The sequence below is a fragment of the Trichosurus vulpecula genome, chromosome 6 (assembly GCF_011100635.1).
Source record: "Trichosurus vulpecula isolate mTriVul1 chromosome 6, mTriVul1.pri, whole genome shotgun sequence".
NCBI classification, from domain to species: Eukaryota; Metazoa; Chordata; class Mammalia; order Diprotodontia; family Phalangeridae; genus Trichosurus; species Trichosurus vulpecula.
This window is the reverse complement of record NC_050578.1, coordinates 194,991,703-195,017,756: the sequence shown is the minus strand read 5'-3', so window position 1 is coordinate 195,017,756 and position 26,054 is coordinate 194,991,703. Positions and strand designations below refer to the sequence as shown.

At 35.5% G+C, this 26,054-nt stretch overlaps 1 protein-coding gene across 10 annotated transcripts in view; it reads left to right on the top strand.

The window, feature by feature from the left end:
- CPEB2 (cytoplasmic polyadenylation element binding protein 2) overlaps window positions 1-26,054 on the top strand; it is an 81,583-nt gene that overhangs the window by 52,662 nt on the left and 2,867 nt on the right. For all 10 annotated transcript variants that reach the window (XM_036762670.1, XM_036762669.1, XM_036762667.1 and 7 more), the window contains 6 exons: window positions 3,658-3,828; window positions 4,813-4,902; window positions 9,039-9,157; window positions 9,422-9,536; window positions 14,687-14,868; window positions 24,926-26,054. The exon at window positions 24,926-26,054 is cut by the window's right edge and continues 2,867 nt beyond it. In XM_036762670.1, coding sequence (XP_036618565.1) covers window positions 3,658-3,828; window positions 4,813-4,902; window positions 9,039-9,157; window positions 9,422-9,536; window positions 14,687-14,868; window positions 24,926-25,153 — 905 coding nt within the window. In that variant the 3' untranslated portion in view covers window positions 25,154-26,054. The remainder of the gene's footprint in view (window positions 1-3,657; window positions 3,829-4,812; window positions 4,903-9,038; window positions 9,158-9,421; window positions 9,537-14,686; window positions 14,869-24,925) is intronic.

Here is a 26,054-nt window from a genome sequence, read left to right as displayed (position 1 = left end):
TAATGTTTGTTAGCTTGCCAGTGTCTTCCAGATGCAGTCTGTGTGAGGCAGAATGTAGTAGGACTTAAATCTCTCTCCCTCCATCCCCCATTTCTTCCAATCTAAGTCTCTTTTTAATGAAGGGTAAGATTTTATTTGCTTTCTTGGCTACCAAAATCAAACATAATTGGCTTATGTTGAACTTTAATACACTACCAAACCACGGAACTGTAATGCCTCATCCTTCTTTTTTTTGTGAAGTAGATTTTGGAACCCAGTATATTTATTATATTTTATTTATTCATCTTGAACTAATTTTGTAATCTATCATGAACTTGGAAAAAAAACTTATCGATGTCTTAAAATATATATATACATGTATATGTATACACATACGTACACATGTAATATAAATTTTGACTGACAGTCCTCCCATATTAAACCCTCCATTGTAACAAAAGAATTGTAGATGAGTAAAACCAACCAACACATAGGCCATGTCTAACAGCATATGCCTCATTTCACACCTATAGTCTGCCATTCCTCTGGGAGGAGAAAAACGTCATAATCACCGTTGTTTATACATGGAACAGGGTATTGAGGTCTTTTATATTGTGGCTAAAAAATTTATTTTTATATTGATGCCTTTTATTTTTACATTCAATACCACCCCTCTCCTAAGCAAGGAGCTTTGCCTTCTAACAACAACAAAAAAAACCCAGCTAATTGTAACCAAATGACACAGAAACCACATCCTGTTAAGATCTTTTTTAATCCTATGTTAGATATCACTCCTAAATTTATGTTATACAGTTACTTCTGCTGTAACATGACGTATGAGTTCCTAAAAAGCGCTATGCAAACTTGGAAGATAAAAACCACAGAGCTTGAAATTAGGGACACAACACTCATCAGTGATGGGAAAAAAAGTTAAGCTAATAAAAATGGCAGCACAGTTTATTCATGAAGAAATACATAATACCACAGTAAAAGTAGCTGCACCCACTGTCTCAGGCTGCTACTCTGGACAGAGGCCTTAGCGGAACAGGAAGGGATAGCGACGACCCTCTTTTCCTCCATTTATAGCTCCTATTTACTGCATTGGAAGATTTACAATAAATATGGCAGTTCACCTTGAAAAATCTGGTTTGCTTATGGACATGAGCATCAAAGTTGCTTGTGCCTTGTGAAGTGTTACCATTTTCTTCATTCTCAAATGTTTTCCTTGAGAAAAGTTGCACAAAAACAAACAATTTGATCTGTGTTGTCACAGAATTGACTATATCCATTGATAAGATGTTATAATCTTTGCCTTTAGAATGGGGTAGGTCTTCTTGTTAATTTCACTCAAGTGGGCAGCCAAGCCTGGTGAATTTGCCTCATTTGACTGTACTAAATAGTGATTAAATATTGATGTTTACCATTTCATGTGAGCATTTTAAGTACCTTTTCTGTTTGAGGCACTGTACCTGGCTGGGAATACAAAGATAAATGTTTTGCTTTCAAAGAAGCTTACAATCTAATGTCAGTCAAGTGTAGTTTATTCTCTCATGGATAAAGGTTGATAAATGCTTGCTGAAATCTTATTCCTAACTCTCTTTTTTATCTAGATTCTAAATAAATCACTGCCTTTTTGTTTGCATGTATCTAAATGCCGTTAACTGCCTCTTAACATATTGCAATTTCCTAGATTTGATCTTATTTTAAATAATTAGGGGTGGTTGGGAGGGGGCAAATGTTCCTGTTCTTTGGACTGTACGTTCCAAGTCTAAGTCTGGATTTCAGAAGGGCACTATATTTTAAACATATAAGCTGGCACTTGACTCATACTGTAGATAGGTAGTTACATAGTCAGATTTCCCTGTGTTTCTCTTCCTCCCACAAAAAAACAAAAACCCTTACCTTGACTTGCCTATCCCATACCCAAGCTACCATCTTATTCCTCATAGTTAATTTAACTAGGGCAGCCAGGTGTGCAGTGGATAAAATCCAGGCCTTGGAGTCAGGAAGACTCATCTTCATGAGTTCAAATCCAGCCTTAGGACATTTTCAGCTGGGTGACCCGGGCAAGTCACTTAACCCCATTTGCCTCAGTTTCCTCATCTATAAAATGAGCTGGAGAAGGAAACGGCAAAGCCTTCCAGTGTCTTTGCCAAGAAAGCCCCAGTGGGGTCATGAGGAGTCGGACACAAGTGAAAAAATAGCTGAACAACAACAATTTAAGTTTGAACTTCCTATTCATGCAGGACCATGTTACAGGCACTGTGCTAAAGAGTGGGGAGGTGAATGAGGCAGAAGCCCACCTGTAAGCAGCCCCTTGCAGTTCAGTGAAGCCCTTCTACTCACTATTTAAATCTTCTCAAAAGGAAGTCTGTGTTTACCGTTCCACCACTTTTATTACCTAGTCATCCTATTTCCTTATGGCTTGGCTTTTGCTTTCTTAAAGTTGTCAATCAGTAAGTATTACGCACCTGCTATGTCACAGGTACTGTGCTAGGTGCTGGGGATAAAAATATACTAAACAAAAATTTACTACATACAATGATTTCTCATTATTAAACCTAATATTGTTTCCCAGTCATTATTCAGTTTGACCTCATGAAACTGGCTTCCCTTGACTTTTGTAACTAAAACAGTAAAATGTCATAGAAGACATTGCTTACTAATTTGCCATATCTACTGTGGTTCTTTTTCTTGTTTCTCTGAATTTTGATTACATCACTTGCCTGATCAAAAATATCTATCGATTGACTCTCCATGATCAGCATTCAAGGCCTTCTAAAACCAATCTTCTTTTCTACATTCCAGCCATCTCATTAAGTACCAAATAGAATTTACTATGTCCAAATCTCTGGGCTTTTCTCTTTGCTTTGCTTGTGCTTTTCCCCACTTTGACTACCTTCTTGACTTATCTATCTTTTGAAAATCTATTCACTATTCAAGGCCCAATTCAGATGCCAAATTCTATAATTCTTTTTGATAGCATTTTGTGGGCACTTAACATAGTTACTGTTGCTTTATATGACTATTATTTTCCTGTCTTCTCCCTCTCCCAACCCGATTTAGACTTTAATATCCCTTGTGTCAGGGGCTGCTTCTTAGTCATTTTCATATTACCAGCCAACCCTCAGTAAATACTCAGATATGTTTTGCTTTGTGTTAGCTTCACTTATAAAGCAAACTTTTTAGGGTTTCATCTCACTTTTGCAGCTGTAGCTTCTGCCATCTACCTGTTCCCTAAAACCACATTATCTTCCTTGTCCATTCAAATAGTTTAGGCCATTAACTTTGTCCTTGCCATGAAGATACTCTAGCTTCATTCTCTTACAGGCCCTATCCAAGCCGACTTTTACCTTCCCCACACAGCCAGATTCTTGTTAATTTCTCCAAAGAGTAAGAGAGCTCGAATATTTGACTTGTATTATTCTCTTTTCTGTTAATGGAACAAGAGTAATTTGTTTCATCCGATCTTTAAAAACTATACAGGCTTTCCTTCATAAAAATATATAATCAATAATTTTTGGATTTCCTTTGGGGAGCTAATTTTTCTTCACTTAATCTATTTACAGACTATTGAGTGTGTTGTTTATTAACATTTTAATATGTATGTTTGGGGGTTTTTTTTAACCCCATTTCCTAAAGTGAATTACAATTTTATCATTTGTTTATATGTTTTAGGCCGCTCTTCCCTTTTCCCAATAGATGATGGCTTGCTGGATGATGGCCACAGTGATCAAGTTGGTGTCTTAAATTCACCCACGTGCTACTCAGCTCATCAGAATGGAGAGAGAATAGAGCGTTTTTCTCGGAAAGTTTTTGTTGGTGGTCTTCCTCCTGATATTGATGAAGGTGAGTTGATATTTTTAGAGAGGAACACTGGAATTGGAGACAGTATAGGTTTGTTGTTTTTTTTTTTTTTTTTAGGGGCAGGTAAGTAGCCATCTTGAATAGTCTTAACTTTTAACTGTTAAAGGAGAACTACTCTGATAGAAAGTACTCTGAAGGGACTTTCTTATGTACTTATGTACTATAATTTTTCAAATTTTTTTCCCTTTTTGATCTCTAAGGAAGCATTTAAAGTAGAACTTATAGCATAGTTTTGCATATGAAATAAAAATAATACCGGAGATCAGGTGGTTCTTTGGATATATACTCTAGATATAACTTAGCAACCTAGATATTACTCTAGCTTATTATGTTTTGTGATTTATACGGTGATCCCTGTAAAGACCTCATCATCTTAATATTAATGCCACAGAATATTTAAAAATTCAATAGGTCAGTTTAAATTTATGCTTTGATTATTCTGGTTTTAATATGATTATCTTGGTTATAATGTTTTTTTCACAATGATTTTTTCGTAGAGGGAATCTAACAATCAGATAGTCTTAAAATACTTGTTATCTTTATAAGCTTGTTTTTATCTCTTGATTCAAGTTCTTACAATATATTTTCTTATCTTACCTTGGGGGGGGGTTTAGTATTAAATTTTTTTTTAATTTTATTTTTACTTTCAGTTCCAAATTTTCTTTCCCTCCACTGAGATGGTAAGAAGTATGAAATATTAAATCTCACAACTGTGTTAACTTCTAAAAACTACAGAGTATCTTTTGGGGGGGGCCGGTTGGCAGGGCAATTGGGGTTAAGTGACTTGCCTAAGATCACACAGCTACATGTGTCAAGTGTCTGAGGCTGAATTTGAACTCAGGTCCTCCTGACTCCAGGCTCAATGCTCTATTCACTGCACCACCTAGCTGCCCTCAGAGTTTCTTTTTGAAGGAGAATTGGAAAAGCTGACTTCTAACTCCTAACATTATGCTTTTTTTTTTTTAGATGAAATTACTGCTAGTTTCAGACGATTTGGGCCTCTGGTAGTAGATTGGCCTCACAAAGCAGAAAGCAAGTCCTATTTCCCACCAAAAGGTAAAAATATATAACATAGTATATATGAGCTGAGAGATTTCATTCTTATTTTACCTTTTCTGATAAATGTCAGTCACTTGGGGCTTATAATTTCCTTTCGGCTGATTTGTGTTCGTTGTCTATGCATGTGTGTATACATATGTGCACCATTCTTTTAGGACACCTAACAATTATCTTTCCCCTTAGCATTTCTCTTAATTAGAAGAAATGGATCGTTAAAATGGCTCATGATGGCCAAATGATTCCAAGAACTATTCTAATGAGTCTAGCTGAAATTCAGGATCAACTTTGTCGCTGTGTACATTGGAACATGTTTGGTGCAACACAAATGCTTCTTGTTTTTCTTGCTACATACTCTGAAACAGTTATTCTAAGCATGAATTCCTATCAGGAGGATTGTGGAAGGAACATAGTGTAGTGAATTCAGGTCCCAGCTGTGTTAACTAATTTCTATGCTGACCCAGAAAAAGGTACTAACAACTTTGAGCCTTAGTGATTAAATCAGGAGATTACCCTAAGTTACTTGCTCCTTCTAGGTATGGAATTGTATGGTTCTTTATTCAGTTATATTCTGTGACTGTAGACATGGTACATGTCTTGGTATGTCCTCAAGAATTAAATGCTGTTTTGCTTTATATTCTTTATAAGATTTGTAAGACTAGAGGACATTTGTACTTATGTGTTTTTAAAAGCATAGTAGTTTATTTGTGAAATGGGGGAGGGGGAGTGAGTAAAATTCATTGTTAACAGTAGTTTTCTAATCAGTCATTAAATATTAATTTCCACAGCAACAACAAAACAGTCTTGTTTACAAGAACCCTGAGCCAGCAGGGGTATCGCTGCCTTCCCCATCCCACAAATGAAAAGTAGTTTGAGGGGAAAGTACTAGAGTGTAGGAGAAAAGGAAAATGTGTGATCCTTTTAGAAGAGAGATTTAACAGTAAATATTAGTAGATTCGTAGTTCCAGTTCATTGACTTTGCATGTTTGTCACTTCCATGTGCCTTCCCCCCTTTAAAAGCACCAAATCTGTTTCAATCCATGTAAAACTATTTCAAGGGAAAAGTAATCCTGTCAGATAAATTCATATAAGTAGGAGGAAAATGGTGGATTTTTTTTAACCAGCCACTCTTTTATATTTGCGTATTATTGATTTTGTATTCAGCCATATTCTTTCTATGTCTAGGAAGGAGTTAAGTCATTTTTGAAAGCTTCAGTCTAGTAAGTTAGTTACCACTTATAAATTTCGACAGATCTCTGACCTTACTGCTATCAGTGGTCCCTCTAATGGTGCAGCTTACCACTCTTCAGTATTCTCTTATCCTACGTGATGCTTGCTTGTGTCCTCCTGTAACCTCTTTAGAAAGCGTCCACCTATTGCTCTGGAGCTTAGTAAATTTTTATGAAATGTTATCCTACTTTTGAACGTTATCAGCCTCCCATCGTTTTGTAGGGGCCATTCTGACATTACAGTGTTACAGAGAATTTGCTAAGTTTGATGGGATGTAGCTTCTTTTCCCTAGTCTGTATATTTTAAACATTCATTTCAAAAACTACTTATTAAGTGCTTATTATGTTCAGGACACTATGCTAGACAAAGAAGGGAGACAGAGGTGGATAACATAATTTCTGCCCTCAAGATTTTATGTTCTATTAGAAGGAATATGATACAAGGTAGATCTGTGATTGGATCAAGGAGCAATCTAGACAAAGTGAACTGCAAAAATTTCAGAAGGAAGAAGAAAAAAATTTTAGAGGATGAGAGGGAAATGAACAGAGAAGACTTCCTGGAGAAAGTGGCATTTAAATTGAGTCTTAAGGGATAAAAAGGGTTTCAGTAGATAGAGATAAGAAAGAAGTATATTTCAGGTATTGGGAATAGCCTCTCTGAATAAAGTGAGCCAAGAAACGTAGAATGAGATCAAGGAAGAACTAGTAGTCTAGTTTGATTAGAGTATAATCGTACTAAGGAGAGTAATATAACATAAGAATAAAAAGAGCTTTAAGTGCTAGATACACTTTTCAATGATCTTATGTGGTCTCTACAGTGTCTTGCTCAATAAATAGATATATAAATATACACACATAATCCTTTTCTAAGCTATTTTCATCTTCTTGTACTGTTTTCTCTACCTGAGTACACTCCATGTTAGGAGGAGTTTTATCACAATTCCTGTTCTTCTGTTATAAATTCTGATAGGTTCTAAATTTCATACAGAATAATGTTGATAACTTCTATTTTAAATTAATTTGTTCATTCAGAGTTTGGCAGACTTTTGTCATACTGTTAGTTATTGAACACAACTTTCTACATTAGACACGGTGTACAGATACAAAAATAAAACTTCCTAGAACTTGAAGGGGTTTGTAGTCAAGACAAATAAGGCATAAAAATGTCAATACAGAAGTAAAAAGTTGTATGTGATTAATTGCCAATTAAATGATGTATAATAAATAGGATTTTGGGGGAGGAATAGATCGTTTCAAGCTGGAATGATCAGAGGTGAAATTTGGGCTGAGGATGTGTGTAAAGCTCTAATGATGAACTTAAGCTTCATGTTAACAGTTTGTGGAGTGTGCTTTGAATCCTTCACGGAATTGAGTACTTTAATCTCTAAAACTGAGAGTAGCTAATTTATACTCTTTCATGCTTTGTTGGCTTTTTGTTGTAGTTGTGATGTAATACCCAGTTTTGGCAGCAAAATGTTGGGGGGTCATTTTTGTTTTTTCACTTCTAAGTAAATCATTTCTTATTGTAGAATAAAATAAACTTTCATGGATTAGCATGATAGTTCTTTTTATATTGAGTAAAGATTACAATACTCTATATATGGAAATTTCATATTTAAGATCACCTGTACTTTTCAGCTGCCAAAAATACCATTTGGTTATGAAATTCTAGTATAAGTTGAAGTGCCTGCCTTGCATTTAGAGTAAATCGTTGTGTTCCCTGCATTCCTGATTTATGACCACACACTAGGTATGACCTCAGCTATGCAGGAGGCATCAGGAAAAGGTACCCTTGCTTCTGATATAGAGATTTGATTAGGGGAGCTATGCAAAGACCACGCTATCTACATGAAAGAATTAAATACCTGTGCTATGTCCTGGGAATACAAAGACCAAAAAAATAAAAAGCCCTTCACATCAAGTATCTGACTTTCTACTTTGTGAATGTGGTAGGAGGGGGAGAATACAGTATATAAGCAGATAAGAATATACATCTTAATTTGAGGAGTGTTAACCAAGGACATCAGGAAAAACTTGCGGTAGTAAATGGCACATGAGTTGAGCTTTGTTCAAAGTGGTTTCCTACTCTCAAATCCTGTTATATATATATGTGCAATTTATCTCTTCAAAGCTAGAGATTGTAACAGGACATGTTAGAGGGTAGAGATACAGTATGTTCAAAAGCAGAAGAGGAAGATGGAACACCATATTCAGGAAGCACAAAGTAGGTAGCTTTGACTGGAATAGAGGGTGTGAAGGAAAGTAATGTTCAGTAAATCTGGAAAGGTAGATTGGGCCAAACTAAGAAGGGTCAAGTTGGCAGAAGCACAATAAGGTTTTCTGAGCTGTAGAATGCCATGATTTATGCTTTAAGAAGGTGATTTTGGCAGTTGTTAGAGGATAGATTGGAGAGAAGGGAGAATTCATCCTCCACAGAGCTGCCACATTAATCCAAGAATGATTACAAATATAGACTTAAGTCTGTGAAATTCTTTTACTAGTTTGAGCTGATATTTGATTCAGAGATTGAGCGAAGAATCTTCAGGGGAACTCTCGAGGCCAGAAACACTTCCTCAGAGTAGTATGGACGTACAAAGAAGATCTTTATTTATTAATCCTATATACAGTACAACCCATACTTTCTGGGAATATTCTTACTTGTCCCTGAAACTTCCACAAGGAGCTGAAATGAACTAACATCCTCCAATACCCCACATCTACCTCTTACAAAGACCTTATTCTACCTATGACATCCCTGATATGGTGCATTATTGTTGATGAGGCTGATTTTGTTTTCTGTCGTGTATATTTTAATTCCCCTTATTTTCAGTAAACAGTATTAATATTCAGAAGGAAAATGGGATTGTTGTGTTTCCTCTTATTTAAAAAAATTACGGTTTTTTTCAGGCTACGCATTCCTCCTCTTCCAAGAGGAGAGCTCTGTTCAAGCACTGATTGATGCTTGTATTGAAGAAGATGGAAAGCTGTATCTATGTGTTTCCAGCCCTACTATCAAAGACAAACCAGTAAGTAAATATTATGCAGCTTTTAGGCTGCTAACTACCAGATCTGCAAAATTACTTCAGATTAACTGTCTGCCATTCTCACAGATTCTGAGACAATTGGATCATTTACTAAACTTGATGGTCCTTGATCCTTGTTCAAGACCAACAACTAGACTTGTGGATACTGGCTAATGACTAGGACTAAGATTCACTAGCAACAGTCTAAATGTGCTTTGTTAGTAAGTAGAAAGGTTTAAATTAGTTTGCACTTTTTTTTTAAAATAGGTTCAGATCCGTCCCTGGAATCTAAGTGATAGCGACTTTGTAATGGATGGGTCACAACCCCTTGATCCTCGAAAAACAATTTTTGTTGGAGGTGTCCCCAGGCCATTGAGAGCAGGTAAGTAGAAAATTACTATTGATTTACCTTTATAAATCTTGAGCATTTCATTTTAATAAATTTTCAAATAAATAAGCATAATTTAAGTTGAGCTTATATTTATGAAACTAAGAAAATCATTAACCCAAGAAACTTTTTTCAAGTATATCTTTTTAGGAAGCTCTCTTCAGTTTGGGGGATTTACTGTCCATATTTAAATAGTAAGAATTAAGACTAAAAAGATTTACCATAGAAGCGGAGAACCTGAATTCAAATTTTACCTTATGCTTACTATCTATGCAACCTTGGACAAGTCCTTGAAAAAACTCCCTGAACTTCAGGTTCACCACCTTTAAAATGAACGAGTCAGATTAGATGGGACATAGGGTTCCATCTGTCTCTAAATTTGCAGTTCTATTGGACTAATAGACTATATTCAGGCCTCCTAGATGTCTGAAATTTGTTCATTTAGAAAATATTGAGTATCTGCTACAGGTGGTAAGATGATGATGGTCCCTGCCATCACAGAGTTTATAGTTTAGGAGGGAAAATAAAAAAGCATGTGTACAGATATACAAGTAGAATGTAAGGGAGCCAATAAGAACTACAAAATCAATGGTTTGGGAGTATAAATGGAGGGAGAATAGCAATTTGGAGTTTTGAACTTTACATAATACCTTGCATAGAATATAGAGCTGAAAAGTAAGTTCTTGAGGTTAAGGCCTCTCCCTTTTTATGGGCTCAGTTCCTAACATAGTGCCTGGCATGTGTACTTATGGAGGTCTAGCCCACCTCATTTTATGTATTTTACAAGATAATGTTGACTCAAAGAGGTAAAATTACTTGCCTCAGAAGTGACAGATTCAGAGTCCAATCTCAGGTCTTATAACTCTAAAAACAGTGCTTTATTTATCTTATCACTACTGCTTCCCTTATGCTTATGTAGTTATGAGTGCTATAGCTATTTGTGTATATGTTTTATATCCACTCTCAGCCTCCATTAGGCTGTAAACTCCAAAAAAGGAGTTAATTCTCATCCAAGCTTTGTATCTTCCCCCAGCGTAGCAATGTACTCAGCACAAAGTAGGTGTTTAATCAACATATGTTAATGTTGGGTTGAAATAAATTGTTACAAGATATATCCTAACAACATCCTTCCAGAATATGCAAATTTTGTGATTATTTGGGGGCATGGAAAGGACCAATATAAAGATAATTGCTAAAAATACAACTGTATTTTAAAATATTTAGCCAAGGAAGAATTTTTTTCCATCCACTGTAACCTAGACATGACTAATGTTCTGGAACTCAGATTAAATCCAGACCTTAGAACATTCTTTGGAAATTTCCCCAACCTGTAGTGGCAGGGAATAAAGTATTTTGTGGTGTATTTTGCCAGAAGTTCCATTTTTACCTCCCATTCATTGATCTTTCAATAACCCCTGGACGTTGTAGGTTTCAGACAGATTGCTGCATACCTACAACCTCCTCGGAAGGTTAGTTACACAAGTAATTGGCATATTTTTAAAAAGAACTATGCCAAATATTTTAAAATGATGTTTCCACTTTGAGTTGGATGCTCTAATAGTTAATAAAATTGAATTGTGGCATTTTTGCATAATAACCTGAAGAAACTTTTTAAATGAGTTGTTCGATAGATCAGAAGGACAGGTCTTTTTCATGAAAACAGAGTCCTAGATCAATATAGATTAATACATATCAGTTAAAGACATAGTACTACCTTTAATCAGTTTTGGTCAGTATCTAAAAAGTATTTTTGTTTTATTTTATTTTATGTTATTGAACCAGTGCTTCTGGGTATGGGTTACTTCCACTGCCAAAGGAGATCACATCCTTTCTCTTTAATTCTTGTCTGTGTTTTTCCATAAATCCTTCTAGAAAATCTGTCAATAAACTGGAAGGCTTTGTCTCATTTTTTTAACATCTCAGGAATTACATTGTATCAGTATCAAACTTTTTATCTCTCATTCTTATTTCATGGCCACCCCCCCTTCCACATCAAGAATCATACATATCCTTGATGACATATGAAGCTGCTCTTGTGCAACTCATAATTGGCAATATGCTTCATCCTACTTAAAGCCCCTTTATCTTTCCATTGTCCCTTGTTATCGAAAATGTTGATTCTTCCAAGACATTTATGTAACATGATTTGCTTGCTTCTAGTCTCCTTGCCTCAAATCTCTCCCCACTTCAATCCATCTTCCAAACAGCTATCAAAAGTAATTTACTTAAAGTATAGGTCTCACTACTTCATTCCCCTAATCATTAAACTGCAGAGACTCCCTATTAACTCTAGAATCAAAAAATAAAATTCTTTATTTGGTATGAAATGGCTTTCACGACTCATTTTTTGAGCTTCATTACATATAATATTCCTTTTCATGCAAAGTACAGTCCAGCCAGACTGGCCTGCTTTGTTGGTCTTCATCTCCTGTCTCTGAGCCCTTACAGTGGCTCTTCCCCGTGCCTGATTTTCACTCCCCCCCCCCCCACTTCCATCTCTTAGCTCAGTTCTTGAGCTCAGCTGAAGTACCACATGGTGCATGAAGCCTTTCCTGATTCCTCCAGATGCTCATCCCTTACCTCCAGATAATCTTGTTTCTATTTTGTACGTACTTATATATGTTTGTCTTGTGTTCTCCAGCTTGATTGTAAACTTCTTGAGGACAGGGACTATTTAACTTTTGTCATTTTATCGCCAGCACTTAGCATTGTGTTTTGTGTATAGTGAGTGTTTTAGTAAATGCTTCTTGATTGATTCTCGAAGTCACATAATAATCAGTGGGAAACTAATGCTGTTAAATACGTGGGCTTTTGTGGCCCAGAGTGGTTTGAGATCATTGTGACCACTGCACAATTTCTAAATGCAGTTTAAGTCTTCTTTCTCCTCAAATCTGAATCCAGCCTTCTGTGTGCCTGTCAACATACTAATAAAATAATTCAGCCTGCCCATCTGGCTGTATTTCTAGGAAATGAGTATGAAAAGAAAAAAATCATCCATGTTCTTTATCCTGTCATACAAACTTAGATCAATTTCTTTTGTATTTTTAGTATTTCACTGAGGGAATTTGTACCATTTCAGCAATCAATTCAGTTAGTACAGTGTTACTTACAAATAAATCATTTGGAGAACCTTGCTATCTGTATGGATTTCTTGTGTCATTCTTCCATGATACTGGTGAACAACTGAACAAGTCTTCTTGTTTTACACATTTCTTGTTGCTAACACTCAGCAAATCTTTTATCTCCAAAGTTAAATGTGTCATTGTCTTGTCTAAGGAGTATTGCAGTTGCCTCTTCTGAGTCTCAAATACTACTACAAAATCAAAAATAAACAGTGAGATCTTATAGTCTCTTTACCTTTCAGTTGTGTTGAAGCATTCTTTATGTAGTGTCCTTCAAACTTTGACAATTTGTATAAATGACATAGAATACATACACACATATACACACACATATATTCTACTAATGCCCATGATTGAATAGAAATTTCAACAAACTTTCAGAGGAAGCATGCCAAGTGTTCAGTTATTCACATTTTTCTTAAGGTATCATAGAAGGGGAGGTGGCAGCCACCTCTAGGTCACAAGTGACTCTCACCTCCCTATTTGTGATAATGTAGCAAATATGACAGTATAGTCAAGGAAAAGCTGGTCAGTTTTCCTAATATGATGGCATATATGTTGTTCTAGCCTCCTATGTGCCTAACAGCAAAATGAGTACTTCTTCTCAGTAAACCGTTTTTCTTGGTACTAATCTGTATTCCATGATCTTTCTACAAACATTTTATTATTACTCCAAAAGCAGTAGTGACTTGCAAATTATTGTTTCTATATTAGCGATCATTGGAGAGGTCACACAACCAAGAAAACAAATAGTTTTGCAGGTCATTGGGTGTCTTTTATGTTATTTGGGCAACAACTTATGAGGACCTCATGTTTTAGTGCTGATTATGTCCTCCTGATTTTCAGTCAAAAATGCATGGCAGTTTAAAATGTTATCTGTGTATCAACATATAGTGGACCTTTGAAAAGCACCATCAGTAATTTGCTTTTTGCCACTAAAGCATTATGGGTTACATACATTTTTCTCTTATCTTTTATACACTAAATTTTGAATCATCATTTTTGAAGGCATATCATTTGTTAAATTATCCACTGAAGAGTAATAAGTAAAAAGTAATCATTGAACCTTTTTAGGATCCCCTTTAGTCATAGTAAATGTAGTTGATATATCTTATGTCTTAAACTTGCCATAATTTATTCATGGAATAAATGAATGGTCTTACAAATGATTTTAAATAATCCGTCTTTAATAGAATTTCCTGCATACCGGCTTAGGTGTGCCAACCTGGTGATTAATTTTTTGACTCCAGCAGCTCACAAAGATGATCTAATAAAGTAGGGAGAGGTTGCAATTGGTAGTGAGGAGTACTCAGTCAGTAAACAGTAAGTTCTTTCTATGTGCCAGGCACTGTGCTAAGTAAGTACCAGGGATACAAATAAAGGCAAAAAATAGTCCTTGGCATTAAGGAACTCACAATCTAACACAAATAAAATATATATAAAGGCAACATATACAGGATAAATTGGAGATAATCTCAGGGGGAAGACACTAAAATTTTCACAAAAATGAAATTGCACAGGCCTTTTGCTTTGTAAAAGAATTTCAGGTATGAAAAGCAGTACCAAAAATATTTTCCTATAATCTACCTAATTATTAATTTGGGAATTATGTGAAAAATATGATTTTAAAATAAGAAGGAAATGTAAAAAAAATCAACTAGTTATTTTCCACCACTTTATGTGTTTGGAAAGGGGTTTGCAGTGTTGTTATAAATACTCTGTGTTGTAGTAGAAAGAGAACTTCACTTAAAAGACCTCAGTTGAATTACATGCCAGTTCTGGGTAAATCTTTCAAACTTTTTGAGCTACCATGTCACTATTTTCTCATCTATAAAATGGGAATAAAAATATACTACCTACATCTTAGGGTTATGAAAAAAATGCTTTGTAAACCATAGAGTATCATACAAATATGTCCATTTTTTAATGAGTAGTTAGATTTGTTATCTCCATAAGCAAATTTTTAAATCTATTTTAACCAATAACCTTTCTAAAAGCCTTTTTACAAATTTCCTATTACAGTGGAACTGGCGATGATAATGGACCGTCTCTATGGTGGAGTTTGTTATGCAGGAATTGATACAGATCCAGAGCTCAAGTACCCAAAAGGTGCCGGGCGTGTTGCTTTTTCCAATCAGCAGAGCTATATTGCTGCCATTAGTGCTCGGTTTGTTCAACTTCAACATGGCGATATTGACAAACGAGTAAGTTGTATATTATAAATGTGCTAAATTTTACATTTTTTAAAGTGTAGTCAAAAGTGTAGCTGTAAGAATTCATTAATGATAGTATAAACACTTTTGAGTGTTATAAACATATCTTTTATCTCAAGAGTTATGTCAAAATATTTCTGAATGTACATATAAGACTTAAATCCTTGCACATTTTAAAAACTTTTAACCTTTAGCTTAGGATAGTTGGAATAATAGTAATCAGAAATGATATTTAATAGGAAATTACATTTTATTATTCTAGCTTATATGTACTTTGTTTCATTTAGTCATATAATATCATTTATCTCCTTACATATGATAGTAAATAACCATTTCATTTGTTCACATCTTTATTAGCAATATATAGTAAAAGTGGATATTTTTCCTATTAATAGCTGTTTAACACTGGTAATGGTTTCTGTCATACAAGCTAAATTAATAAAAGTTTAAAGGTATATTTAGATTTTATGAAGCTCTTGTATATGTCGTGCCTGAAGTCACTCCTGTGGGAATTCTAATTCAGATTAATGTGCAAAGCAAGGAAAATAATATTTACTAACTATTCTTCTATTTTATAAATCTTTTCTAAAAGCAAATTTAGGTAAATATATATTAGGTGATTCCTAAGGTTCTCTTCAACTCTATGCTTATATGCAATTCTGGTTAAGATGTTTTGCTTAGGTTCAGTCAGAAGTAACCCTTCTGAATTGTGAACTCCCTGGGAGGGGAAAGGGTAAAGGTCAGCTTATTTCAACTTTGTTGTCTCCCAGTCCTTTACACTTATTAGATGCTTTTTAAATGCTTATTAAACTGATTAGTAATTGAAAATGCCTTTATTTCATAATCATAGCAAGGTCAGCCAACTCTTCCGTATGCTGCCACTTCTGAGCAAGGTATAAGATCTTTAAAAAAAAATGTTGAGGACAGAAGTATAAACCAAATCACAGGTCCAAGAATTTAATTCCAGATTTTGTAACAGTTAAAATTGGCACATGCATTCAGTGAAAAAAATTGCTTTTACTTGTTTGTTTGACTTTGGTGTAATCTATACTATCTTTAGCCCTTTTTCTCTTTTCAGATTAATGATTTAGACATAAAATTTTTGAAAAGTAAACAGTTCATTCTTCTCTATGCTAAATAGGTGAGACTGTATTAACATCATATACCTAAGGATATTATATTTTCCACGTTACAGAATGCCTGATTCCCTCAGTGTACTGTCGTTAGCTTTAATAAAAACTGATGTTTGAGCTAATCACACATGCACACACACACTCTCTCTCTCTCTCTCTCTCTCTCTCTCTCTCTCTCGTCATAGCAGACTTTACATATTAAAATTCTTTGATAAAACTTGAGTTGATGACAAGAAGATTTGTCACAGAGGCTACATGCCCAGGTGCTACCTAGTAGCAGTTGGGCTGATCTTTGCAGGTGAAATTTCAAGCAGTATTTCACTTCTATACTATAGATCTCTGATGAGTATCTTCATTGAAGGGGCTATTCTTTATTGTATCAGCTTTTAAAGCACCTAGCCCTTCTGGATGTGGAAGGGATGGATCTCAGTCTTTCTTGTATTGTAAAGACTTTGAAAGGTTGCTTCCTGGAGAGAAGAGAGGGAGGAGTAGCCATTTGTAAGTTACTTATAGGGGTTAAATATTGATAGCAATTGGGACTTGCTTCCATATTTATTAACTGACTCCTTACAATATAAGATTAGTATTTTCCTAGGTCTTGAAATCAGGGTGGGGAGTAAGTAAAGGAGACATATAAGGAAAGTGAATAGAAACCTAGAACACTCACAAATGAAAATAAATCCATTATTTGTAATTCCAACTATGTATATGACTTTAAAATCTTTCTTATTTTCTAGGTGATACACTTAACTAGCATATCCATATGGACCTTTCCCTCTGTGATTCACCCTTTCTCACCATCTGTGTAGTCAGAATTTAGACTTTAAAATGCTTAAATGTTTTTTATTATTAAATTCTGTTTTGTTTTATTTAGCTTTTCATCATAATGATGGAAAACAAAATTTCATACTATAAAACTGATTTATATAAGGAAAATAAAAAATTCCTATAAAATTTCCTTTTCACTGCTTAAAGTACATGTGTTACGACATGAAAAAATAACTAGAAACCCCCAGTGAACGGTCTCTGCAGTATGCCGTTTTTTAAAATCATGAGATCCTAGATCTAGAACTAGAAGAGGCTCCTGAGGCTGCTGACCACTTCATTCAGGGATGAGAAAGCTAGGCCCCCAGACTGGGCCAGTGACTTTCGTCCAGTGTCACATGTGAGAGGGAAGCAGGATTTGGATCTAGATTCTCTTACTCCAGAGTGCATCCTTTCTGTATGGAGTTGCTTTAAGCCCTGTTTCTCCTTATTTTCCAAGGTGCATTTTTTTCTAATGTGAAGCCAAAATATATTAGTTCTTGGCATGAGGACCTCATCATTGCAGAGAGACAGTATTCAAATACCTACTGTGTGCATCCAACTTTACACTTGGTACTACAGAATAGATAATACAGAGTCAAGTTTTAATCTATATCCAATAATTCAGTTCAAAATTTATGAACCACTAGTTACTGGAGAGAAGTTAATGAAGTACTAGATTTGTAGTGGGGATCAAGGTTCAAATTCCTTCTTTGGTATTTATTAGCTATGTGACCTTGGACAAGTCAGTTCACCTTTCTGAACCTCAGATTCCTCACCTGAAAAATGAAGAGCTGATCTCACATCTAGGTAAACCTGCACCAGAAGAGGAATTTCTTTTCTACATTATCCCTGACAAGTAGCCATATAGTTTCTATGTGAAGACCTCTGAAGGCAGTGTAGTACGCTATAGAAAAAAGACCTTGGACTACTAAGTCAGTGAACCTGGGTTTGAATATTGGCTGTGTTAACTTGAGCAAATTATTTAACCTTTCTGGGCCTAAGTTTCCTCATAATCGAACTCCATGATGGGAGCTATGCTCCCTGACCTGATGTCCCTTACAGCTCTCAGTCCTGAGACATCACCACCCACACACCCCAAGCCTTACCACTCCTCAAAGCAACGCATTGTACTTTTTGGACAGCTCTAATTGACAGGAAAAATTGCCATGCTTTAAGCCAAAATCTGCCATTCAGCAACTTCCTATTGTTCTTAGCTTTGCCCCCTTTAACAAATCAACCCTCTTTTACTTGACAAAACCTTCAGTTAATTAAAGAACAATTATCATGCCTACCCTTAGACCAAACAGCCTTAATTCTTTCAGCTATTCTTCATATGGCATAGTTTCTTACCTCTTTAACTGAAATGTCTACCCAGATATACTCTAGCCTTTCTTTCCTAAAATGTTGTACCCAGAACTGATTTTAGCACACTGGATGTGATCTTATCAGATCAGAGTATAGTGAGACTTTTCTCCCTTGATTTACTTTTTTTTTACTTTATTTTTTAACTTTTTATATTATTTTATTTATATATTTATAATATGTTATATAAATATATTTTATATATTACTTTATTTTTATTTTTACTTTATTTGTTACTCTTTTAATAACTGTGGCATCTTTATGATTGCATTAGTTTTTTGGAATTTTGGGGCTTGGGGGGATAGAGGGTGGGAGGACAAGGGCATGCTCCTGAATAACGCTGTTGATTCTTTGAGCTTTTAATCAACTAAAGGCCCCAAATCTTTTTTCATGCTAGCCAGTACAAGCTTCCCCTATCATTGTCTGAAACACAAAGACTTTTCAGCCGTCTTAGGTTCAGCTAATTGTTATTTGAATGCAAACTCTTGTCATCCAGCATATTAGCTGTCCCTCCTGATTTTGTCATCTACTAGTTTGAGAAGCATTCCAACTTTGCCTCCATTTTCCAAGTCACTGATAAAAATGTTTGACAATACAGAGTCAAGGGATGATCTGAGGCATTTCACTGGAGTAAAGTTAATTTTGAAACAACCAAATTTGGACTGTGATCTATCTCACAGTAAACATTTAGAATCTATCTCATAGAATAAAAAAAGTACAGGAAGTAATGTGAAGTAGTAGGTAGCCATCCTTGTAGTCAGGAAGATTTGGGTTTACATTCTCTCTCAACATATACTGGCTGTGTGACACTGGGTATATTACTTAGCCTCTCTGTTCCCATGGGCAATTCCTTAAGTCAGTAAGTTGCAGAGCAGTTGCTGATCTGCATTTGTTGAGAGAGAATCCTCCCTGGTAGTTCTTATACCAACAGATTTGGACAAGAAAATGGAGATTCATCCACAAGAATAGAAAGACTTGTCAGACGCTTTGCCAAAATGGGAGCAAACTATGTCCATAGCACTTCCTGACCTACCAATCCAGCAACCCTTTCAAAAAAGAAAATTGTGTTAGTCTGTTATGCCTTGTTCTTGATGAAGTTGCTGCTTTTAGTCATCATCACTTCTTTCTAAATGCTGATAAATAATTCCTTTAAAATTTTGTTATCAAATTTTGCATACAAGGTCAGCAGCCTATAATTTGCAAATTTCTTGTTTCATCTCTTTGACTATCTTGATCTTCAATCACTGCTAACCATTTTAGTTCTGTCCTTTGAAATTTACTGGAAGATCATTTTCCTTGGCAGATAATACAGAAGCAAAATAAGAATTCTTCTCTTTAGTCTTGAAAATTAAGACATTTGACTCAAAGATGACTGACAGTGAGGGACTCAGGAGTCACAATGAGCTTATTCTTTTAGTACCCTGGTATCTTATTGATACAGACAAAGTGAATTGAACTTTCTGAGGTCAGGGAGGTGTTGTCTTTTATCTCTTCATTTACCTTCACTTTCACCTCACTGTTAACCATTTTAGTTCTGTCATCTCCAGACTGACATTCTCCTTGCCAGACAAAAAGAAAAGAAAAACAAATAAAAGGTGAAGAGGTTTTTTTTCCTTCTATTGTATTTATTGTCCCACCCCAAGAAGTGTTCTGTTCCTCCTTTGATGTCTTTTATCCTCCCAACATAACTAAAAAAAAATCCTTTTTTGTTTTCCTTAGAATTTATTATCCTGAGTCTCGGCTTAAGCCCTTCTGAAAATCTTCTCTCTTCTTTCCATGCCTTTTAAAAAAATCTAAATTTTCACAAGGAGTTTCCTTTTCACCTACATGAGTCACAAATATATACATATATATTCATTTGAAGTATATGTGTTTATGTACTCAGAATTTCATTCCTGAGAAATTTAAGTTACAAGAGAGGGACAGGACCTATGACTTCATTGGTATAGGGAACTTCCTCTACCAGTGCAGGTTGGCTCTTTCTCTGCAACTTCTCATCTTTAGGGAGTTGCTGAGAATACTTGACAGGGGTTGAGTAACTCACCTAGGATGACCTATTATGTGGCAGATATAAAACTTAAAGCTATGTCCTCCTGACTCTGAGCTCTGAGGCCAGCTCTCTACTACCCCCAAATGACTCAAAAAATGAAATTTATTATTAAGAAAAATCAATTTGTCAGTTATATTCTGTTTTTAAAGAATTTAGTGTTCTTTTTATTTACATGCATAGATGTGTATGCAGGTACTTATTTATCTACTGATAGGATTCCAGCCCCCTGTTATCTTATTGATAATAATTCTCATGAGCTACTATCATCAAAACAATTCTTTACCTGGTGGCCAGCTTTCAGGTGACTGGCCTCTTTGGAGTTTAGCTATCCTGTCCATTAGAAAACAGACGCACTTTTCAGAATCAGGCTCTAACAGCCTTCAAGAACTCAGTCACCTCTGTGATAAGGCATCGGAGCAGGGTTTTCATGATGGAAAGGAGTGATTGAAAGTCAGTGGCTATAGAATTGAGAGACAACTGTATTTTAATTGCCATAATTATGTGGATTTTTCTCAATAATCTTTATGTTAGAAAAGATTTCTTTTTTTGCCATTTTCATTTGTGAAAAGGAAAATATGCCTTTTTTTGATGGAATGTACATAGTGCTTATGTTTCTGAATGCTCTTTGAAGAGAAGAAAATATCAATACAAAAATTACGTGGAAAGAAACAGCCTTTCCGGAGTTGTTGAAGTGAAGAGGAAGTCAAAAATGTAATAATCATCAAAATATCTCCTTATTTGATAGTAATGCTGCTAGCCTCTTCCATCTTATATTTGTGAAGCTGATTCTTATTTTTTAGCTAAGTGTAAGACATTATATTTATCTTTATTAGATTTCATCTGATTGATTAGGTACCCCTGCCTTGAGGGTAGGAGGATAGTGTCCTAAATCTTACATACAGCATACTGGCAATCTTGCTTTCCCTTCTCCTACTATTTATGTGCCTATGCTCTACCCCACATCAACCTTCCCCCCCCCCCCCCCAAAAAAAAACCCAAAACCTCTAGTTCTTGTATTTCCAAATTTGATGAGGATACCAACTACGCCTATATCCAAGTTGAAACAGGAGTCAAGAATAAATTGTTGTCTAGATTCAATGGAGTCCAGTTATTAAACCAATTCTGAAATCACCCAATTGTTCTATCCATCTAGCCTTGTCCAGTATCAGTGATGAATTTTTCAGATACTCTGCTGAAATTTAAGTAAACTATATCTATAGTAGTCTTGACAGAAAAGGAAAATAAGGTTATTAGCCTCGCGTAACTTACTGAAGAAATCAGTCTACTAGTGATTACCACTTCTCTTTCTAAATGCTCATAAATTATTCCTTTAGAATAAAACATTGTAGAATTTGTGCCTTATTAGAGCATCAAGATCATTGGCCTATAGTTTGCAGATACTTCCTAGTTTAGAAATTTGAAAATTAGGATATGTGCCTCTTTCTAGTTCTCTGACACCTCTCTAATTCTTTAGATGTTCAGCTCAGCAATCAGATAAGTCAATGTTTTTAAATCACCAGGGGTTCTGCAGGCCCACAAAAATTTCATAATGGTAGAACCAGAAGGGACCATATAGGTGGACCTAATGTAACCCCACTCAGATCGGGGAAAGGGACTTGCCTAAGATCACACAGAAAGTATATTTCAGAATGGTTGTAGGTGTTGTGAGGCTGATAAAATTAGTAGCCTAGGTTTTGATATAAGCCAGCTTTTCTATCAGTCATGTTCTTTTCATTCTATCTCTGCATTGTTTAGCAATAACAATGATAATTCATAAATTTAATGTTTATAAAATTATAAAATTTATAAAATTATAAAATAGTTTATAAAATTAAACCAAATAATTGAGATATACACTCACACAGAGTCCAACACATATGCTTAATATAGTATAAATTTATCCTATATATAGCTTGAAATTATTTAAAAGCAGGTTATGTCAGGTCTCTTAAACTTTCTACATTGGGGGCCTAAAGCTCCAGAACAGCATGGCCACTACCTTGGCATTTTTGTTTTTACCTTTGGCTCTTGAGCCACTTTATCTCATCAACTCAAAAAATAGGGATTGAGTAACTGTGCTGTGATTAGCAAGAAATAGAATTTATTTTAAACAGAAAAACTTAATTTCTTCCATTCATTTATCATTCTAGAAGCAGCACTTATGGTATAGCAGAAAAATCCCTGAACTTGGAGACACATGTTGCTGTTCGATCTTTTCAGTTGTGTCTGACTCTTTATGACCCCGTAGACCATAGCACGCCAAGCCCTTCTCTACTCCAGTATCTCTCAGAATTTGTCCAAGTTCATGTTCATTGTTTCCATGACACTATCCACATCATCTTCTGCCCTCCCCTTTTCCTTTTGCCTTAAATCTTTCCCAACATCAGGGTCTTTCCAATGAGTCCTGTCTTTTCATTATGTGGCCAAAGTAGTTAAGCTCCAGTATTTGACCATTCAATTAATAGCCTGAATTAATTTCTTTAAATATTGACTGATTTGATCTCCTTGCTGTCAAAAGTCTTCTCCAGCACCGTAATTTAAAACTGTCGATTCTTGGCACTCAGCTTTCCTAATAGTCCAACTCTCACAGCCATAAATTGCTTCTGGAAAAACCATAACTTTGACCATACAGACATTTGTTGGCAGGGTGATACTTCTGCTTTTTAGTATGCTATCCAGATTTGCAATAGTTTTCCTTCCAAAAAGCAAGCGTTATTTAATTTTATGGCTACAGTTGCCATCTACAGTGATCTTTGAGCCCAAGAATATAAAGTCTGTTGCTGCTTCCATTTCTTCTCCCTCTATTTGCCAGGCAGTGAAAGGACCAATTGACAAGATCTTAGTTTTTTTGATGTTAAGCTCGAAGCCAGCTTTTCTATGCTCTTTCATCTTCATCAAGAAGCTTCTTAATTCTTCTTCAGTTTCTGCCATCAGAATGGTATTGTCTGCATATCTAAGAGCATTTGATTCATCCAGCCTGGCATTTTGCATGATATACTCTGTATATAAGTTAAATATATAAGGTGCCAGTATACAGCCTTGGCATCCTCGTTATCCAATCTTAAACCCATCAGTTATTCCATGTTCCGTTCTATATGTTGCTTGTTGACCTGCATATGGGATTATTCAGGAGACAAGTAAGATGATCTGGTATTCCCATCTCTTTGGGGACTTGTCACATTTTGTTGTGATCTACACAGTCAAAGGCTTTAGTGTAGTCAGTGAAGCAGAATTCCCTTGCTTTCTCCATAATCCAGTGAATGTTGGCAATTTGGTCTCTAGTTCCTCTGCCTCTTCAAAAACCAGCCTACTCTTCTGGTAATTCTTGGTTTGCATATTGCTGAAACCTAGCTTTTAGAATCTTAAGCATAATCTTGCTGAGACAGATGCTCTGGACACATATATGAATTTTGCCTATTACTGTGTGAATGACTCTAAGCAAATCACATAACCTCTCCAGGCCTCAGGTTCCTTGTCAAATGAGGGGGCTAGACTGAATGACCACTTAGGTTCTTTCCAAGTCAAATATATTATCTTAACCATAAAAAGGTATGAGATCTTGAGAGGGCCAGACTCTGCTCAGATATAGAGTACAAGTTGGACAACGCATTCTGAAGACCTGGTGCAAAAGCAAAGGTCCAAATAGAGTCTGTTCCATCTCCTTCCATATAAGGTCTTCCCAATTTGACTCCCATTTATTTTGTTTTAAATTCTGAGATTTCTCAGAACACCAGGCATACCACACGATAGGGTTACATATGATTCGTATCTCTAGCCCCCTTCATTAAATAACGCCAGATGATTCTCATTGACTATCTGATTGGCATAGAGTAAATTAAGTTGACAGGTAGATATATGGCAGATCTGCCGTATCCAAATGTAATTTACTTTGTCTCTATTACTGCTGTTGTGTAATTTTAAACGTTTTTTCTAAATGTGTTCACTGCAGTTAATGTAGTTATCCACTGATTAGAACATATATCTTAATAAAATTGTAGTTATAGACTTCTAATATCATCATATTTACCTGTTGTGTGGGTGCACACATATATGCTACTTAGGTGCAAGGATGATTAGTGTTTTTCCAAGTACTTTAAGAAGAACAGAGGAAAAAAAATGATGGTACTGTTAGAGTGGGAAAGCCCAGGCACTGATCTGAGAGTCTCCAGATACCTGAGTTTTAGTTCTAGCTCTGACACTTACTAACTCTGTGACAATGGACAGTCTTGCAGGTAAAAAAGAAAACTTATCTGTAAAATGGAAACAACATTTTGTACCAGCTGTCTCACAGCATAGTTGTGGGAGAAGCTCTTTGCAAACTTTAAAGTATTATATAAATTGCTAATTTGGACATATTAATATTAAATTCAGTCTTCCTCTATAATTTTATATTTATCCATGTAAAGAACATGGGACAAATTTTAGTCCTCAAGGGCTATTTCATTGATTTGATAAACATTCATCAAAAGCTTACTGTTTGCTGGTGCTGAGGGAGGATCAAAAGAAAAATATGATGTAGCCACTGCCCTGGAAAAGCTTACAGTCTAGTAGAGGAAAATTACCATTGGAAATATTGACTTTCTACCTTTCCAGTTATTATCTTTCTCCAAAAGAATCCTGAACAAGTGCTGAAAGCATTTACAAGGTGATTTTTGTTTTGCCTTTTAAAGAATTCTCCCTCTGTTTCCATCTGTAGGTGGAGGTAAAGCCATATGTGTTGGATGACCAGATGTGTGATGAATGCCAGGGAGCACGCTGTGGTGGAAAGTTTGCCCCTTTCTTTTGTGCCAATGTCACTTGCCTGCAGTATTATTGTGAGTTTTGCTGGGCGAACATCCACTCTCGTGCAGGACGTGAATTCCATAAGCCATTGGTCAAGGAAGGCGCTGACCGCCCACGTCAGATCCACTTCCGCTGGAACTAAGTATAGTGAACCAGCCTCTGTTTAAGGAAAGATGGGTGCATGTGGCTTACTGTGTTTGAAGATACTGACGTGCAGAAGAAATAAGTGCATTCTTCTGCTTTTCACCCCAGCTATCAATACATGCATCTTTATCAGCAGCCAAAACACTACAAGCCTCTTGTTTTTCACCAAAACCCTACATCTCAGGCTTACTAATTTTTGTGATATTTTCATGTTAAAATAAAATGTTTTTTTGTATTTTCTCCAAGTTATTTTTATATGTAAAGTTAAAACTAGATATGAGAATGTTTTTTGCATAGGGGCACACAGTCTGCTGCTATATTTAGTGGGTGAAGCGTGCACTTATTTCTAAACATGGGTTTTTAACTTCAAGATCTGCCCCAGTAATTTACCAAAGGTAGCAAAATAATAGTGAAGATGGAATATGTCTGCTACAAAAAGCTTATTTTTATTGTTGCTATTTTCAGTGTATACATAAACTAAAAAAATTAGGGTTGATTTTTGCTCTCCATTTTGACTTGCAAGAAATAATACCTCAAGATAATCTGATTTATTAGCTATTTTTAAACATTTTTAATCACAAGCTGTATTAGCTTTGCTGCTATATAGGTGTTATGTGTAATGCCACCTATTAATACGGGATTGAAAACGTTTAAGACATACTGCATTGCAGATGAAATGCAGGCAGCACAATATGGCCTAAACTGCCATAGTTTTAGAATGTGAAGAAAAATTGCATGTTTACTTACCTGTATACACCATATGCATGCACTAGAATTATTTACTAACCAGAGGTGAGTTATTGCAAATGTTCAGGAATTAAAAAGCTCTCTTGAATCTAGGTAGCATGAGCAAATTATAAAATTTGTTCCAAAAAAAGTAAACAACAAACTTGCATGCA